This window comes from Accipiter gentilis, chromosome 27 (assembly GCF_929443795.1).
Source record: "Accipiter gentilis chromosome 27, bAccGen1.1, whole genome shotgun sequence".
NCBI classification, from domain to species: Eukaryota; Metazoa; Chordata; class Aves; order Accipitriformes; family Accipitridae; genus Astur; species Astur gentilis.
Window position 1 is genome coordinate 18,868,344 of NC_064906.1, and position 18,457 is coordinate 18,886,800.

The 18,457-nt window shown below is 40.6% G+C and overlaps 1 protein-coding gene across 12 annotated transcripts in view; it reads right to left on the bottom strand.

The window, feature by feature from the left end:
- Positions 1-18,457, bottom strand: part of FHOD3 (formin homology 2 domain containing 3) — a 392,512-nt gene that overhangs the window by 338,249 nt on the left and 35,806 nt on the right. For all 12 annotated transcript variants that reach the window (XM_049830455.1, XM_049830454.1, XM_049830453.1 and 9 more), the window contains exon 3: positions 262-326. In XM_049830455.1, coding sequence (XP_049686412.1) covers positions 262-326 — 65 coding nt within the window. The remainder of the gene's footprint in view (positions 1-261; positions 327-18,457) is intronic.

Below are 18,457 nucleotides of genomic sequence, written 5' to 3' on the forward strand. Positions count from 1 at the left end.
ATCCAAAATCTCCAAAGCACCCCCAACCATCACACTTCACTGTCAAATGCTATACTTCCCTGGGCTGTTTAACGTACTTTAAGGGTAATGTAATTAACTCAAGCTAATATTAGCACGCAACAAACAGAACAAAGAAATCAATTTATTGGCCATTATCCTCAACTTGGAACACAGCAAGTCTGATTCATATTGCCTGGACTTGCTTCTCAGAGATCGATTCTGTTTATTTGTTCTCTTTCAGGCATGTGGAACTTCACTTACCAATGCAGGCATGGACTCTCACCGACAGCTGGGTCCTCAGAATTATACTATGCTTCTTGCCCCTCCTAAAAAAAGAAGAGAATAAAAATATATAAAGGTGTAGGGAGGAGGTAGAGGAGTTAGGAGTGAAGTTGAGCCTAGGAAAAAAGGGTGGGGGGTGAGGGAAGGCATTATGAGTTATGCCTTCTTTTCTCATCATCCAACTACTTTAATTCGCATAAATTAATTTTCCACAAGTCAAGCCTGTTTTGCCTACGACAGTAACTGGTAAGTGTTCTCCCCATCTTTATCTCAATCTACAAGTTGTTTTCATCTTATTTTCCCCCTCTTCTGTCGAGGGCAGGGAGCAAGAACGCGGCCGGTGGGCATCTGGCCAAGGTCAATCCACCACAATGACTCTCTAGAAATCCATATTAGAGAACTACCAAGTGATGATCACACATTTGAATTTTCACCAAAATATTTTAAAGTTAGGTATAGTTAAGCATTAAAAGAAAACGCAAGGTCAAACAAGAGGGTGCTTACAGTTTCACAAATCTGCTCATGAACCCTAATCAGTCTTTAAAGCACAAAGATAGATGTGTTTTTCAAGCAAAGAGGCAAAACTGAGTCCTCCTTCACTCTGGCTCTCAGTTCCATCCTGGTCTTAAACAGAATGACTTTATCTTTCTGTCAGCTATATAGCTTCTACATGCCTTGTTTTTCAGACAAATTAATACTAGCTGCATTTCTTCAACCTGGACAAGAGCACTGTTCTTGATTTCTAGGTGCTACAACTGCAAACTGGCATCAGGACACAGCCAGCACCTCGCCTCTGCTCCCAAACCTTCTCACCTGATGGAAGGCGGGAGGGCAAGAAAAGCCAAACGTCTTTTCCATTTGTACAGCAGCGTATTCTGCCTCTTTTCTCTGAAACTAAAGATGCAATTCCTGGACAAGCAGCTCTAGGTGGCCCTGCTTGAGCAGGGAGGGTAGACCAGATGACCTCCAGAGGACTCTTTCAGCCTCAGCCATTCCGTGATTCCATGAATTTATGGTGGGAAAACACACAAGAAGCAAAACTGTTTTTAGAACACACTCAGATGCAGCTTAGTTTGTGTCACACGAACCCTAGACCCACGTCTATATACGAGTTAGAGGCAAATGCAAAACCAGCACAACCTTCCTCAGTTATACACTTTATGACTCTGCTGAGAGATTGCAGGGCCAAACCCTTCACATAGACACTCAGCAGAATTTTCCACTGGCTTTAAGTTAATTAGAACAAACCTGCTATTTTCCAGATAAAAAAGGCTCTTCCCCATCTTATTGTTTTCCTGCCCACAATTGTTTTGAGGAACAAAAATATTTTTCATTACTTTCAACAAAAAAAGAACATATTATATCATCTCCCTGAAAAAATTTGCTGGGGAAGACAGGGCAGTGAAGTAGTGACAGATATTTTCAGAAAAATACTGCTCCCAGAAGAACATAGGAAAAAGAGCACATTAAGAAACTGAAAAAAGCGGTTAACGTGGAACTGTGTACCTGCTAATAGAGGACTTCGTTCCAGTTTCAGAATGGCAACCTTTCTCTATAGATTAAAAAATAAAATAATTTTTTTAAAAGTCCAACTTTAAATGAAATTGCTCTTTAATGGGTCTGCTTGAACATCATTAGGACAAAGTAGGGAAAGCGTGAACCTTCTCTTAATACTTCTGAAGTGCCAAACAGCAACATGCTCTTCCCCCGCCAAGAGTGGCCTGCAGTCTGGATTTTAAAGTTTCCTGGAGCAGTTCCAGGTTTAGGACTGACTCTTTGCCCACCTAAACTGCTCCTGCCATTCTGGTTGGACACAGCCTTTGCCTGTGCTCACATCCTGCGGATTTTTAACAGCTGTCCCTTCGCACAGGGGTGCCAGGACTCCTCTGGAATACTTAATTTACAAAGGTAGCGAGGAGTCTTTGACAGGGTACCAAATTTAAAATACTAATACTAGCATCGCTCGTTGATCTATCACCTCGCTTAGACAAGAGTCGTTACATTCTTACTAGGGTACACTGCAATTATTTGAAAGACAATAAAAGATTTCTAAACCTCTCCCCCTCCATTTGTACTTGAGACAAAAGGAAGAATTCTCTCCTATGGAAACAAAAGAGGAACAGTTCAGGGATTAGGGTCTCCATCTGGGACAAAGACAAACCCCCTTTCAATTTCCCTCTTGCCACAGCTTCCCTGCACAGTTGTGCTCGAGTAAGGCCAGGCCACAGAGGTGTCAATGTGCCACGTTAAAAGCCAGACCTCAGCTACTCTGAGGGTTTGAGCTTAGTTTCTCCTAAGCCCTGTGTCCCCCATCTGCAAAACAGGGACCGTGGCAGTTGCCCATCTCCTGCTTTTGTAGGAGTCAGCCTTTACACGTTGCTCTTACTTAAGCACCGTATAGTCTTCGCAGGAGGTCTGTACAAGTGATTTTAAAGTATAGATTAAAAAAATAGTAGGTGCGAGGACCGAAATCAACAGCTGTGTATTATTATTTTTTTCAGAAGACAATCTACAGTATAATATTTTAAGTAGCTGTAAATGTTCTCTCTGCATCAAACACTTCAGCAGATCATGTCTTCAAAAATAAGGAGATGAAGCATAGCAACAAGGGCTTCTAGTTAAACAGGTCTCAAAAAGCAAGTTTACCTTTCTTTTTTTTTTTTAAACTTCTTAAAAATCAATTGTTGACTTACAGGGAGAGGTTTCCAATAGAAGAAAGCACAATGTATTTCCTACAGAAAGCAAGGCACGGCCACTCTACCTGCCGTGGCCTCACAAGTGACCTGTCGCTCCGCAGGCTGCCCGCGGGCGGTGGGAGCAAACGGCCGACTAACTCGGGACCGGCCGCCGCTTCAGCACGGGGAGAACGTTGAGGCGCTTCTTCTCAGACCTCCGCTGAGCAAGGAACACCAGCAGACTCACCCTGGGTTTTGCAAGCCCTGCCAACCCGCATCACCCTTGGGTATGCCTTCCACTCTATGTTCTTCATATAATTTCTCTTCTCTGACCATTTTATGACCGTATTTTTTGCTCTTCTGAGACTACAGGATGTGGGGGACTTAAAACTTTCAGATAAGCATCAGCTAGACATCCTCTATAGCACCGGAACAGCAGGTAAAGCAACATAATAACGGTATGGAAGAGTCAGTACCTATCTGACTATTGAAGTAAGCTCAGGATCCTTGGGCTCCATAACCAGGCTGACTAGGAAAGAATAAAAACATACTACAGTCTGAGCTGTGCAAAGCTGTCTGCGAAGACCTCTGTCAACAGCCATAGAACGGGACAGACAAGGAGGGGTGTGCCGTGGGAGAGACAAGGCATCTGTGTTAAAGAGGTTTCAAAAATATCCTGCAAAAAATGATTTCAAACGAACAGGCTTCATTTATTAAAACCAAAAACCTAGGCACGTAACAAAGCCTGTAATCTACTCTTAACTAAGGCTTGTAGTTTTCTTGGTGTGACTTTTTTAAAAAACAGTGTATGTTCTAGTGAGTGCGACTGGCTAGTATTTATTTTTTAAAAAGCCAAGACGTATTTAATAGAGTTAATTTAATAGCTACAATTGAGCAGCAGTAGAGTAGGTCAATTTCACATATTGTGCTGACTTGACATTCTGTTGACATCTATGTTGATATCAGAATCATTATTGCTACTAGATTAACTTCTAGTCTTTGGAGTTACCAAGACACCGAATGTTTCAACTTCTCCAGTAAGTTATTGTAAATAAATACACGCCAACAGCTCAGTGAGTGCCTGTCTTCTGCAATATAAATGCTTTATTTTGTCATTGTTTATGTATATATTACAAATAGTTTTGCTCAATTATATATTTCCAAGACTTAATTTATATGACATGTCTTAATTTATATGACATTTTGAAAATAGTACCTAAATTGGTTGTCTGTAATAGTTATTTGTTCCAAAGCAAAGCCTATGTTTGAGCCTAGCAATTCCTTGACCAGAAGAGAAATACTGAGACTGTTGCATTAAGGAGAAAAAACAAAGGAAGAAAGACCAAAAAAACCCCAACCAAAACAAACAAAAACACACCACACACACAGTTTTCCTCTTAATGTTTCAAGGAAACTTTGAAAGGCATTTTTATGGGAGTCTATTTTATTAGGACACAGACATCCCTCTTCCTCAGACCTATACTAAAGAGTTGCTGGTATCAAAAATGGGATTTTTATGTAAATATCCAATTACAATTCATTATCATTATTAGCAAGGAAGACCACAGTCACTTCCCTGTCAAAGTTCATCCTTGTAAGACAGGGGAATGCATTAATTAATATACGTTTTTTATGTCAATGCTTCCTTTTTTTTCCTGAGGAACCTTTCTTTCAGGACAGGCAACCATTCAAACTTCCTAAAATTTTGCTAAAGGCCTAGATACTTCAATTCAATAATTTTAGTTTGTTTTAAAACTTCCATGCCCCTGAAAACACATTATCATTTAAAAGCAAAATGAAAATTACTTTTCAAGCTGTATTAACGATTAATGTCTCAATAAAAGATCTTTAGATCGAAGGTGTTAATTCTGCAAAAGGTCATGCTACAGCCTTCTGGGCTTCTGTTTTGCTTTCTCCATAATACTTGACAACCATGGAAAAAACCACAGCTTTATAGCACAGCAGCAGCAAAGCTGCAAGGGTTTTAATAACACACTCTAGGAACATAGTTGAATGTCAAGCAAACTTACTATTGTTCATTATACTCGCTCAAAAAAAGTCTGTAGCATGGACACCTGAATCATCAAAAGGCCCCAACAAGCAGCAGCAAAGCATGGTGCTGCTAGAAGCCATGATTTTAGTTCACGAACAACTTGGGGCCTTTCAATTAATGTAGATAAGAGACAGAGTGTCTAAGCTCTACTCTTTGCTAGGGTTTGTACGTTCTTCCGTTTTTGAAATATTTAAGGACTACAAGCAAACTTAGCCCCACAATGACAAACTTGGATCTGAATCTTCCATGAAGGGCTACATACATTCATACGGCTATCAGCAAACAAGTGAACCCCCCCCAACTCTACGATCTAGAATTTGGATTATACCACTAAGCCAACCGCAGTGGTGTCAGGATTTTAAGTGATGCATCTTGTTGGGGTGATTTTGTTTTGTTTAAAAAAAAAAAAAAAAAACCAAACTAATTTAAATTTAAAAAATTAATACTAAACAATCATACCCTACCCTCACAGCAGTTTTAAACTAGCATATTCCCACAACCCGACCCTCACTTCACTCTGTTCCAAGCAAGGATTTCATCCTTTAGGATTAGTGTTATTAGTCAGTTCTAGATGGGGATAATTCTTGAGGGTAACTCAAAGAAAAGTAATTCACTGTGCTGGAAAGGAAAATTACACAAAACCTCTGAAAACCAGAGTAGTTTGTGCGTGCGTGTATGTGTTTTGGTTTTTAAACTAAGAGGTATCATTTCCTTTAGATCCCAGCGGTGCTTCTGGTAAGACAGCCTAGACGTGGCGGAAAACAAGTTCTAAAAGATTCAATTTAAATTGGCGACAGCAGTAAAGGGAGTCTAAGTCTGGAGGTCCAGAGCATGGGCCTTATCTTTCCCATTGCCCCACGACGCTGGGCTAACAGCACAGCTTACGTCTTCCTCACCCTGCTTCCGAGGAGCACTGTAAAGAGCCATCGGCTCACGGTTGCAGCCTGCGTGTAACTTGCGAAACTCTACAGAAAACCCTACATGTTAGATAAAGGTTTGCCCTCTTCGGTTTCACCAAATCAGGGATAATAAAGGTGAAATCAGATACTGGCAAACAGTATGGGCACCTTGCATTTTTATTAGGTTCAATTGCTATCAGACAGGAAGGTTTCCCACCCCCCAGCCTTCAACACACCGCACCCCCTCAGTGTTTCACGCTGTTCTTAGGTTCAATATCAGCAAATCAGTCACAGCAAGGCCAACTCTGAACCAGGTGGTATCAGATCAGCCAGGCATCTGTTTACCTTGTCCCAAGCCTCTCTTGCAATATCAGATATTTTCATTGTCCTGCATGACCGCTAGCAAAGCAAACACAACAGGTTAGTGAGTCAAGCTAAACTAGTACCGTGGGCTGTTGCCTCTCTATCCCAAAGAGGGCATAGGCTGGATGAGAACTGAACTCAACTTAGTAACACTGAAAAGATTTTCAGACTCCGCCAGCCTTTAAAGCCAGCCTAACCTGACGACTTATCCTATAAAAATTTTGCATCTACTTCTGCCTGATGTAACAACCTAACCATTATGAAAACCTAACACAAATGCTGCTCTTCACGGAAAGCCTTCAAAGCACACATGCACAACACATGCTTCACGTTTTGTTACAGCCTCTCATAGCACTCAGGTTTCTTGGTGGACCATCAACCTTCTCCAATAATCACATCCGTGTTTTTTCCAAGAGGAGTAGCTTAATGAGAACAACATCCAACAACAATCCCTAAGCTCAGGTAGGAGCCACTGATTCCCACAAGAGAAGCCTGGACAATAACATGCCACCAGAAGCAAATGTGTGGCAACAGGCACACTCTGAAGTGCATTATTTTTGCAATTTCATTTCAGCACCTATGTATTTCCATCTTCACTTGCACGCACCTTTCCAGGAGTGGAAAACGCTTCTGCAGTGGGGTATTGCCTCACAGTCAGTCACTTTGTAGTTTAAGGTACTCCACATCAGCAGTGGAAAACAAGAAATTCCTTGGTGAATGCATAAGAGGTGAAATTTTTGCCAGAGTTCACTTGAGCCTATCAGATTTTCCCTGAAAAAGATCTGCAAGCCAGCACACACACAATAAGCAAAGTGTTTCTTAACCTGCTATTAATCAGCATAAATCAAAAGTTTTGATTTCAGTGTTGTTAAGATAGGGTTTGACTGCAGTTTCAATATGATATGCTTCTCCATTCGACTGCAGATTCAATAGATGCCAAAAAAATCCTGATACTCTAAAAAAAAAAAAGTGTGTAAAAGCCAAGTCTTTTGAGAGGGAGCAAGAGCACACTCGTGCATGGAGAGAAGAGTTCAGAATCTCTCTGAAAATCACCCGCAAATCTTACACAAACGAATAACCTTTTTGAAGTTCTTCACAGATCATCATCCAATGATCCAAGTATCATATTCAAGTTCATGTTATTCTCATTGAGTAATGGAAACAAAGGAGCTCAGGAAATAAATAATTACAAAAACAGTCTTTTAAATGCTAAGATTCACCTCCAATACACTTCAAATGACTGACAGCACCGGTAACCCTTTCTGGTACATGACAGGCAGTTGGAGGCAAACACACACACTCATCTTCAAATGAAGTCAGTGGACTTTCCTTTCCTACCTCAGTTTTTCCATCTAAAAACAGCGTGATGTCAGAATGTCTCCGCATCCTGTTCTTGCAATACACTTGCGAGTCATCTGATTGTTTAATATAGTTGTTTTATTCAGAGCATTCCTGGACCATAACACATTTACTAAAGTAACAATCATTTAACAAGAGTGGATAAAAATACGTAAACAGAGACTCTTCAGATGCCTGAATACATACATATAAATAAAGAATTAAAACTTGACTAACCCAGTAGAAATTAATCCCAACAGCATATTCCCTAAAGAAAAACTGGGCAGGCAAAATCTTGCAAATTATTAGTGTAAGCAACAGTATGCAAAGGAACAAAGTATGCTGAGACTAGTACAGGTTTTTTCTCCTGTAAATTATTCCAATATGTTCTGTGTTTGCCAACATGAATTTAAAAATCAACCACCTCATTCCCTACTAACAACCTATATACCGTACAAAAAGCTACATGTGAATGCTGATGAGAGGAAAAGCACCCTGGCTGACACACTCTTATCCCTGTAACTGTGCAAATAAGGACTACATACAGTCACGACAAGGTGTTGGGTTTTTACAGCCACCTACTTACTCTTCCCAAGCGTAACATTTACTAGGCAGGGTTTTCATCTTTTTCTTCCTCTTTTTAAATAGAAACGAATAGGATGGAAGGAGAAGAGGGAAGAAAATGAGAAACTCAAAAGGGTCGAGTGAAACATTCAAGGGATTCACCAAGTATGCATTATAAGCCACATTAATAGTGCCTAATTATTTGTTACTAATGTATTCTGAGTACGTGTCAGTAAAAGTCTGGGTGGAGTCTTCTATGTACCTCACCACAAGGCAATGATTTTTGCCAGAAGACAATGAATCACTTTGACACACTGTGAAAAGCAGCAAGTTAAAATGGGGGAACATTTGTTCCATTTGTCCTTTTTGGTAGTTTATATGCAAGCAAACCTCAGAAGCTGGAAAATGAGAATCCCCTCCCCACCCCCTTCCCCTACTTTCTGAACCAGCATGCTAGTTATTTCTCAGTTGCTAATAGCTCAATTTCCACACATTAAAACAATAACCTTCCAACAGCCCCTAAAATATTTGAGGGCTGACTGCTGCCTTCGCAGTCAACAAGTGACCATTTTTCAAGAGCTGTCCTTATTCAGGAACAAAGCTGTGTCCCTTCCCACCCCAAAAGTTCAATCCATATGTAATTGTTTTCAGCAGGAAGTTTACCCTGTCATCCCGTGAAACACTGATAGCATGATCAGTTAAATCTGCATCTTAGATTTTTGCATTAAGAAAACACGAACTTTGAGTTGGCAAATGGTGAAGAGATTTACATTAGAAGTGCTATTTTAACAATAATATTGCTTCTGGGTAAAACACAAAAACGGAAGGCTCGTTTCCTCACTTCTACTTCAACCTTGCGTTGCATTCTTCTGCGGAGATGACACATGACTTGACCAATGCTTTCCAATCCTCAGGTTCTCTATTTCCCACCACTGTCAGTAGCTCTCAAACTCTGGCTGCCCATTCCTCCCAGGAATCTTTACACCAGGTAATTTCTGGTCATGTGGTTTTTCTATGACCTGCACTTTGAAGTTCCTGTTACGTTAGGATTTTCATTTTGCATTTGGAGAAGCAGATGCCTTGAAATATCAGGATTTGGGGGGGGGGGGAGGAGGGGGATCAGAACTGAGAACCTACAGGACAAGGGCAGGAAAGAAAGTAAAATAACTTAATCTCCCCCAGCTGGGTCACTTGATGTTTCCACTTCTTCAGGCAACAGGTCCCTCTGGTGCTCCCACAATTTTGGTTCCAGGAGAATAAAGTGCCAGCCAACTTCATGAGAAGTTCCATAATTGCAGAGCAGAAGCAGACAGCACCTGCACAATCGTTTTCATTCCCATAAAGGCCCCTGCTACCTGACCCAATTCTAAGTTAGAGTACCAAAAGAGAGCTCTAAGTTTTTTTCATAATTATTTATTCATAATTAAAAATAAGCAAAAAACTGACTTAGTTTGTAAAAAATGGTTTTAATAACTTTTTCATATTTTTTCCCTTCTACTAGAAATCTAACACCTTAAAGAAAAAAACTCTCTTTCATGATTTTCCAATTCCATTGATGATACTAAAAAGATAACAACCTAAAGAAAAGATTAACCAAAGCAACACAGAACACGTTTCAAAGCTATGTCCTACTGGCTTAATTGGCCAATTAAGCTCTTTCTCAGGATGTGATCAGTTTAACATGACTCAGCAAGAAGTATTTTAAAACTGTCCGACTTTGCAGTAGAACATGCATGCATGGATATAAGTACATAAAAATAAATTCTACTTTGCATTGATCAACATAGTTCTTTGGGTCCCTCTCTGCTTTTTGGAAGTTTTCCATTAGCATCATATTTGGCAAGGGCTCCTTCACAGCTTCTCATACAAGTTCTTAAATATAACACACTGCCCTCAGGCCACTCACTTCTCCATATTAATTCTATTTAGGAAATTGGCTCTGCATTTATTGCTGGGCCATCAATGGTTTTGCTAGCAAGCACAATTACCGAGCAGCACACGTGAAATAAATTACTATTTTGCTGTACTGCTGTGGGCTTAAACCTGGCAGAAGTCACGAATTTTCATAGCTCTGTTACTGGAGATCCTGGGCTAGTCACAGATTTGCAGTGGTTTAAACTGCTAGTTCATAACTGGAAGTTAAACTGGAGACACTTATTTTTATCATAAGCAGATTATTACCTTAGTTTAGTCAGTGGTAAAACAAACACACACGCACACCCCACTCGCACCAAGTGCGCAGACAGATGAATTCCCACAGGATAAACAGAGTTTGAGCTTGCTTATACACACCTACTTTGTGTTTACCCCGGGGTAGACGCACACACACAAATAATTGCTGTGGAATAGGAAGTGTAGTAAATTCACAGCTTTTACTAATTACCCAGCACAAACTCACTCAGCTGCCCACATGCTCAGGGCAATTACGCTGCAATACTACACCAGTTTGCAAGCTGCACCAGCAGACGGTGGGTGTGCACGGTGCTGCTGCTGTTCGAGGTTTGGATCCTCAAATGGATGGTTTTACTCACAACAGGAATCACGTTCAGAGCAGTCCTACAGCACTTTCTGGCAGCCCTACCTGAAGTCCCACAGATGATCTGTTTCTGGAGAGAGGAAGGGATTTCCTCCTCACAAATTGAAGAGAAACACATTTCCAAGCCTCGAGAGCTGCTCACTTAGCTTATAACCTCATCATCGATGAGGAGGGCAGAGAGCAAATGCAGCTATTAAGGAGCTTCAATGTTAATAAAATTAAATGTTTTCAAATAAAACATCTGGCATCAGCTGTTTCTATAAGCTGTTTTCATTTAAGGTACTATCCTAAAATACTGGAGTTCTCAGCTATTTTCACATGTAAACCTGAATGCCAAATTAGACTATCTTTAAAAAAGTTTGTCCTAGGAAAAATCGTAAACATTATTCACACACTTTTTGGTTTGGCACTGTATTTCATAGGTAATGGCCTGGGAGAGGGCTAAGCACAACCATATTTTTGAATACATTTTGCAATGGAAATCATTTTTGAAGAAAAGCACTCATGGCATTCATTTGCCAGCAGTAATCGCTAAAATTCAAAAATAGCAAATCTTCAAATGTTTCCACAGATACCTTGGTACAGATGTAGATTTTTCCCTCGACAACAGAGAGCTGTGAGTAAACTCTGAGGCAAAGTGGGGGAGAAAGAGACACAGCTGTTTTGGTATTGACAGCCACACGCTATAAAACCATGAGTCAAGCCTATAAAAAAAAACAAAACAAAACAAAAAAACAACCAACAGAAAAACACCCTCACCAAAAAAAAAAAAAAAAAACACAAAAAAACCTCCACAGGACAAAACCAGACTGCAGAATATTTTCATGTTTGGGATTTGTGCTGTCGAACACCCCAAAAGCCTGCATGAGCTTTTGACGCTACTCACAGATGATGGGGTAAGATGACTGGGTTCCCTCACATTGCACAAGCATCACCCCTAAGAGCTGCACATGACCCACCCGAGTCAGGTCCACCAACCACCCAGGCTGTGCTGCCCCAAAATCAAAACCACGTAGAGGGGGAGGAGCTCATGAAGCAATGACCTGCCTCCTCGTCCAAGCTGTGGAAGGCACCACTATGGACATTGCCTCCTTCTTGGCTGGAAGGAACATGGCTCAGCTTGGAAGACTGGGGGCACTGGGAAAAGAGCAAAACCAACTCTGCTTCCCTTTGAAGGGCACGTCAACATGTCAATGAGAGTGAGGCTACGCAGTATCTCAACTTTTTTTGTAGGCTACTTGCCTGAAGGTTCTCTATCTAGACTGGAACAACGTTGTAAGGTGCACTGAGTGGCAGCCCCATTTGATATCCCGAGGCTTCAACTACAGACCACAGATACTGGTGATCGCCCTAATTTCTGCACCGACTGCTGCCCTCCAGCTCCCTCCTGGCCAGCCGACTGAAGCAGGTGAGGACCAGTTCTTTCCACAAGCCCCCACGGGTCTTGCATTTTGTCTCGTTTGGTGCGAGCAAAGCGGCTTGCAGTCTCTGACCTAGATATATACAGAAGATATTTACTTCCACACGATAAAGCCAGCTTTAAAGCTGAGAGTACATGAGAAAACAAGCTTTGGTCTGGAGTAAAATTTATTCAAGTTTGCTATTATTTATTCAGATGCTTGTTTTCTACATACCTTCTACATTCACACAACAGTATTCATTCTTTAACTGCAAAAGTAGTAGCATTTTACTACTAGTAGGAAAGCTTAATTTGACAAGATTCATCTTCACAAGATACCTTGTCGAGAAGATCCACTGACAAGAAATTCTTCTCTCATAACTGGTCAATAATTTCTGTGGTGGAACATTCAAGTGTCAGTTGCCTCTATCCTACTTCCAGGGCACATCCTTCAAAGTCACATGTCTCATTTGTCAGGCTCTATGAAATGCAGGCACATTTGCTTAATTATTCTTGATTACCTGCCCTGGAAGTATGAATGCTCAGAGATGCCTTGCCTATTGTTCTGTGGCAGGGAAAATCTATGGGACCTGTTAATTTATTTCATTTTGCTGTCAAGGAATATCACAGGGTAACTACAAAAATTGATTTCTACACTTCCACCTAAAGATTAATTTCAACATTCTTTCTAATGAATTTTTTCTTTTATAAACAAAGACATTTTATTAGGGTTAAAAATTCAGAAGTTAAAAAGCTGCATAAAGTTTTGAAAACATGGGTAGTAATAGCTATTGCCCTCAAACTTTGGAAGGGAGGAAATTAAAAAAGCGCCAACATAGCCATTGAGAAAAATCAATGTGTTTCGCTAGAAATGTGAAAACTTAATCTTTATGGCCATTTATTTTGCAACAGTAAAGTTTTAGCTAATCGTTCACTTCAAAACGTGGATCAATATCTTAGCCTGATACATTATAGACTGGAATACCGCTACCCTGTATAAAGTCTGACACTTGCCAAAATTTACCGTAAAGTCTCAGCTATATGACAGCCTGAATACATCTAGACTCTAACCAAAGAGCATGAGAGAAAGCAGGAGGGTCCCACTTCGGGAAACCCTTGAACACACCAGGCTATTCAAGGCCTAAGAAAGCCAAGATCAAAAGCAGAAGCATTTGAGTCACTCTGTCACTCAGGCCCACATAGCATCATGTTCCTCTACAGTTCTGAGCCTTTCAGCTCAAAATCTTGCACTGGACAGATGCATGATACCTGACATATAAAGAGGACCTTAAGCAAAACACAAGGAAATCTTCCACACGGCACCTGCTCTAACTGTGCACCAATTTCCTGAACTAATGCAGTCTTCTTGATAGAAAGAAGCTTGTTTTGACTGGGTTTTTTGCTTGTTTGTTTGGATTTGGGGGTTTTGTTAGGGCTTTTGGTTTGGTGGAGCTTGGGGGTTTTTTTGTTTGTTTGCTTTGTTCCATGTTTTTATTGTGACCATCCATTACATTTCTCAGATTCAGCATTTGGACAGAGTAATAACTAAATATCACAGAAATCAAAATATTCAGGTGGACTAATACATTTTTCAAAACATGAGTAAATCATTGCAATAAGCAGTCACAGTCTCTACTGTCTGCAGCAACACCATGACAATCTCTCACAGGCACCTCCCTTATTTTTCTTGCTGTTGGAACTGAGAAACATGGAAACAACATCAGGACAAAACATGGAAAGAAAGCTATCATAAGTTGAGAAAGTTTTCAAACAGTGAACTAATACAAATACACTCTGTTCAAACTAATACAAAATCAACATAGAATCTGCTAGTTGGTAGTACTGCTTCAAGAAATGAGCCACATCATTTTTATTAGACAAAAACGAGGTTAACCTTATAATGCATCCCCAACTTCCCCACGTAAAAAAGTGACGAAAAATTTTCATTCTCACAGTTGTGCTAATCAAAGTCTAAGCAGTTAAAAAATACAGTACCATAAGCAGGAAAAGAATATTAAAGATCCCTGCCAGACTCCATTGCCTTCGGCAGATTCCGAATCAAGCTCAGAATGAAGAGCAGCATCAAGAGGGAAAAGGTCTGGCTTCTAACTTAAATGGGACTCACCTAGCCAAAATGGCTTGGGACAGGGTGTCTAGAAGGAATGCAAAAACATTAGCACTGAAGTGATTTGTCAGACGTACTTTAAAACAATCTTTCTGCTGAACAGAAGTCTTGAAAGCGTATTCCCTCAGGAAATCTCCATTGCTTACAGAGTGCTGTCTGAAGAAACTTTTGTGTTCTGTGATTTAGGACTGCATTACCTTGTGGGCTATCATTAGGGCCTGTTAAGACATGCCCATAAAAAGAACTTGGGCAATCATATGGTAATTTAAAAACATAAATTGCTTGACAATTCTTGCTCGCTCTATAAAATCGCAAGTAAACAAAGGAAAAGAGCATTACCTGTCACAGGCGCCTTAACAAAACAGCCAGCCCACCTAAACTACCTCCACATTACCTCCTTACATAATTAAGCATCCACAAAGTAATTTGTGTTGAGAGCAAGGGGTGGGGGGGTAAAACAAACAAACAAAAAACCCCAACAACAACAAGCAAACAAACCATGAATACATGCCAGACTTGAAAAGAAAGGCAGTTTTCCTACATGCTCTTACTGATCCGATTCCTGGTTGTGACACCTTCTGCAGGGCCAGCCTCACTGCTTGGCCAACTGTTCATGCTGACTGTCCCGTCCCCCCCAAAAACCATATAAAACCAATCCAATTCTCCTGAATCCCAGAGCTATTCCCAAAGGTGCAAATGGCAGCAGCGAGAGTTGTGGACAGAGGAAGAGAGTCCCATCCCTGTCCATGTTTTGCTCAGTTAGCTCTACAGGCTAAGAGGGCATGTGTGTTGGGTTTTCTTCTTCCCTAAACAGAAGTTTAGATTCTGCTGGAGCGGACAGCAACTACCAAAAGCCTCTTTTCATTATATTCAGTAATGGAAGGGGATTCATCTGTAATTGTGTATTAGTGCGTGTGTTTCTTATACCTGTTGTTTACAGATACACATCATGAACCTCCAGCCTAACTGCCACCACCCCCTTCTTTCTTCTTGAAGAAAAATCCTTCTCATTTTTCACTATACTCATCCAATCCTTCCAAGAAGAAACAGACACCTGCAGCCTCTCACACCAATAAAAATTTGTAACATTGTGTCTCCTGCATGGTTTGTTTATTTATTTATAATCCTTTCAGCAGTGTATTTCAAAATAAAAATCTTCATAGTCTTGCCTGGGCAAACAGGAACATTTGGCAAAAAGATGCTGAACACAGCCAGACTGCAGGACATTCTGGTCACTCTTAATAGGCGCTTCCACAGTTGAGGATCTAAAATTTTTAAAATGCCATGAATATCCAGCTACTAAATCCTTCATTGAGAGTTCAGCAAGCTTCAGTGACCCTGATGAGCACAACAGCCTCAGCATGGCAAAAAGGCAGGTCCTGAGGAAGCTTAATCTCAGAAAATTAAAAGCTTTGAAGATTAAGAGCAGGACCTTGAAATGACCCAGAGAGAAAGAGAGAGACTAAGTGGTTTCTGCGGCCAGTCGCTCCCAGACAGCGGGCTGCTGCTAAGGACCCAACCTCTGCAGCCAGCAGCTCCAGCTCCGGAGCACTTCAGCTCAGCACCGTGGTCTCTGCAGGGGCAAAAGATTAGAGCTGCAAGGACAAAAAACGGAGTTTAGTTTGCTAGAAAACTGGGACGGAGAGAGACATTACTGACTGCATTTGATACCCTATGTCTAGAATATTCTTTTTCTCTGGATAACATCACACAAGGTGCATTTATCCTGAAGTGACAATGTTACTCAGTCATAGGGGGAAGCTATTGCACAGATTTCTGAAGTTCTGGTTGTTCTTGTTCATCATCCTCCCATTCTCTCACAAAATATGGACAAAAATGGAATACAGAAATCCAGGTGAGTCCTCACCAGTACTGAAGACACCAAGTTCATTGCGCTTCACTGGCTAAATTCCTGCTCCACACCCTAGGATGCCCCTTACCTTTTTCACAGCATCATAACCACTGATTTGCTTTCAGCTCGCAGTTCCCCAAAATGTCAGATCCTTTCCTGCCAAGCTACTTCCTTCATTTTCTGCCTGAGCCATACCCGATTTACTCCCCAACACCCCCCTCATTCTTCCCTCTCTCCGTTCTCACCACTTCAGCCTTTTCAACCACCACCACCTATGTAATTTATCGTGAAGGTAAGAAAGCAGGGTCTGAAGGAGAACTGTAGTAGGAAGACATCAAAAAAAGATGGGTCACAACAGCTACAATGGCAGCATCTAACACAGCCTGTCCTGGTGTTGCACCCAAGGCAGGCAGCCGAAACGTGAAAACACAGAGCTTCTTATTAGCCCACAGTTACCAGAGGGAGGGCAAAGACCAGTGAAGGCGAGACACAACAGTTCCCTTTCATTTCACAAAACCCATTTCAAAAGATAATTACAATAATAATTTGTAGCCCAAGCTTTTGTGATGCACCTTAGTACACCCAGTTTCATACCTCCCTATTCATCTTTGCAGAGGAATGAAGGACTTCCCAGCAGACTTCACATTACCTGGCAGGACAAGCCATTGGAAGAAGCAATTTACTCAACTGACAACAGATTGCACAAGTAAGAGGAGGCCTGCACACGCGTGCACAGTACATAAAAACATAACCTGATCTTTGAGCTCAGAACAACACAGTAGACATGAAATTCCAAGCAGCACGGTTACTTCCACATGTTTTTCGTTGAGAGTTTTTTCCCCTATGATAGGCACCACAGAGAAAATCAGAATCGCGTTTCAGGAACAATTTGTATCATTGATTTTATGTGCCCAAAGGAAGCATAAATTAAAACAAGGTGGAAGGTAGCTTGCCATTTCAAGTGCAAAATCTGGCAAGAAAAATACCAAGTCATCCCTGGCTTGCCGAATTGTGTGGCAATGCTATTATGGGGTATCAAAAGCAATGAAGTGAAATTTACTAGAATTATCACACATACATCAATGGAAGGGAAAGAAAGCGTGACTTGACAAACTCACACCTACTACTACAAAAAACTATCAAAAGAGAAGATTTTTCCTTCATCTTACTTGCTTTCAACTAATAAAAAAGTTAGCTGGAAATACGAACTTGATGTTCTTTGCAACAATTTTTATCACCTCGGCATAAAACTGAACACTACATCAACTGCTACACTCAACACTCCTATCGCATAGGAAGGGAGGCTCAGTTTAACTGTATTGGCTACTCTGCCTATTGAGGAACTCTCTTCTAATTTAATTTCCAGCAGAACAGTTTCTTTATTTCCCAATAGTAAAAACATGCCCAAAAATTGGCATGTATGAAGACATACATAAATGCACACATATCTAAAATTCTTCTCCACATAAAATAATCTTCAGAGGCACAGTTTAAATTTGTAAGAAATATTCATCCATCAAAGGCAAGACAGCTGTCACAAAAAGTAGAGAAACCAGTATCAGCAAAAGGGCTGCATCTCTTAGTGTTAACAAGCCCTGACCAATTCAGAATGCAGTTAATTTCCTTCTGGCACAGCTATGTTACTCACATGCACGAAGCCCATGCCAAAACGCACCCATAAAATTAATTACAACTATCCAGTCCAATATAGCAAGCAGCAAGGCAAAAATAGCTCTAGACTGTCTGTTCATTTTATATCTAAAACAAGACAATCCCCTAAAAGGCCTAGAAAAAAAAAGATCTTCTAAAAAGCAAATTTTATATGTGCATTCACACAGACACACATTGATGCTAACTTTTGTTTTCACTCTCAGTTCTCATCAGAGATGGTTTATGGAAAGCTGTGACAGAGCAATCCATGTGTGCCCTCAATAATAAAAAAAAAATAAAAAGGCAAGAGAAGAGAATGTTCAAACAACAACAACAAAACACACACCAGGCTGGCTAAATCAATATTCCAGGAGTAAAAAAGAAATCAGTACAGGTCTTTTTCTCCAAGAATATAAAATGAGGACTTAAATCTCAAAGCGCAAAGAAATTAAGTTTATAACTTCAGGAGCACCACCCCAATATAATCTTCTACACTGACTACTATTGTATAAGAAAGAGCTCAGAGTTCTCAGAACAAACCACCCGCACTTATCAAGTTCAAAAGAACTATAAAAATTTATTAACTAGTCAACATATTCATCTTTATAGATTTCTTACAGCATGCCGTCTTCTTTTAGAGAAACCGTAAGAGTGAATGTAGATAGAAATGTCATAAAATTCTTGATCACATAAAGGGCGAGACATATGTGCATACAGAGGA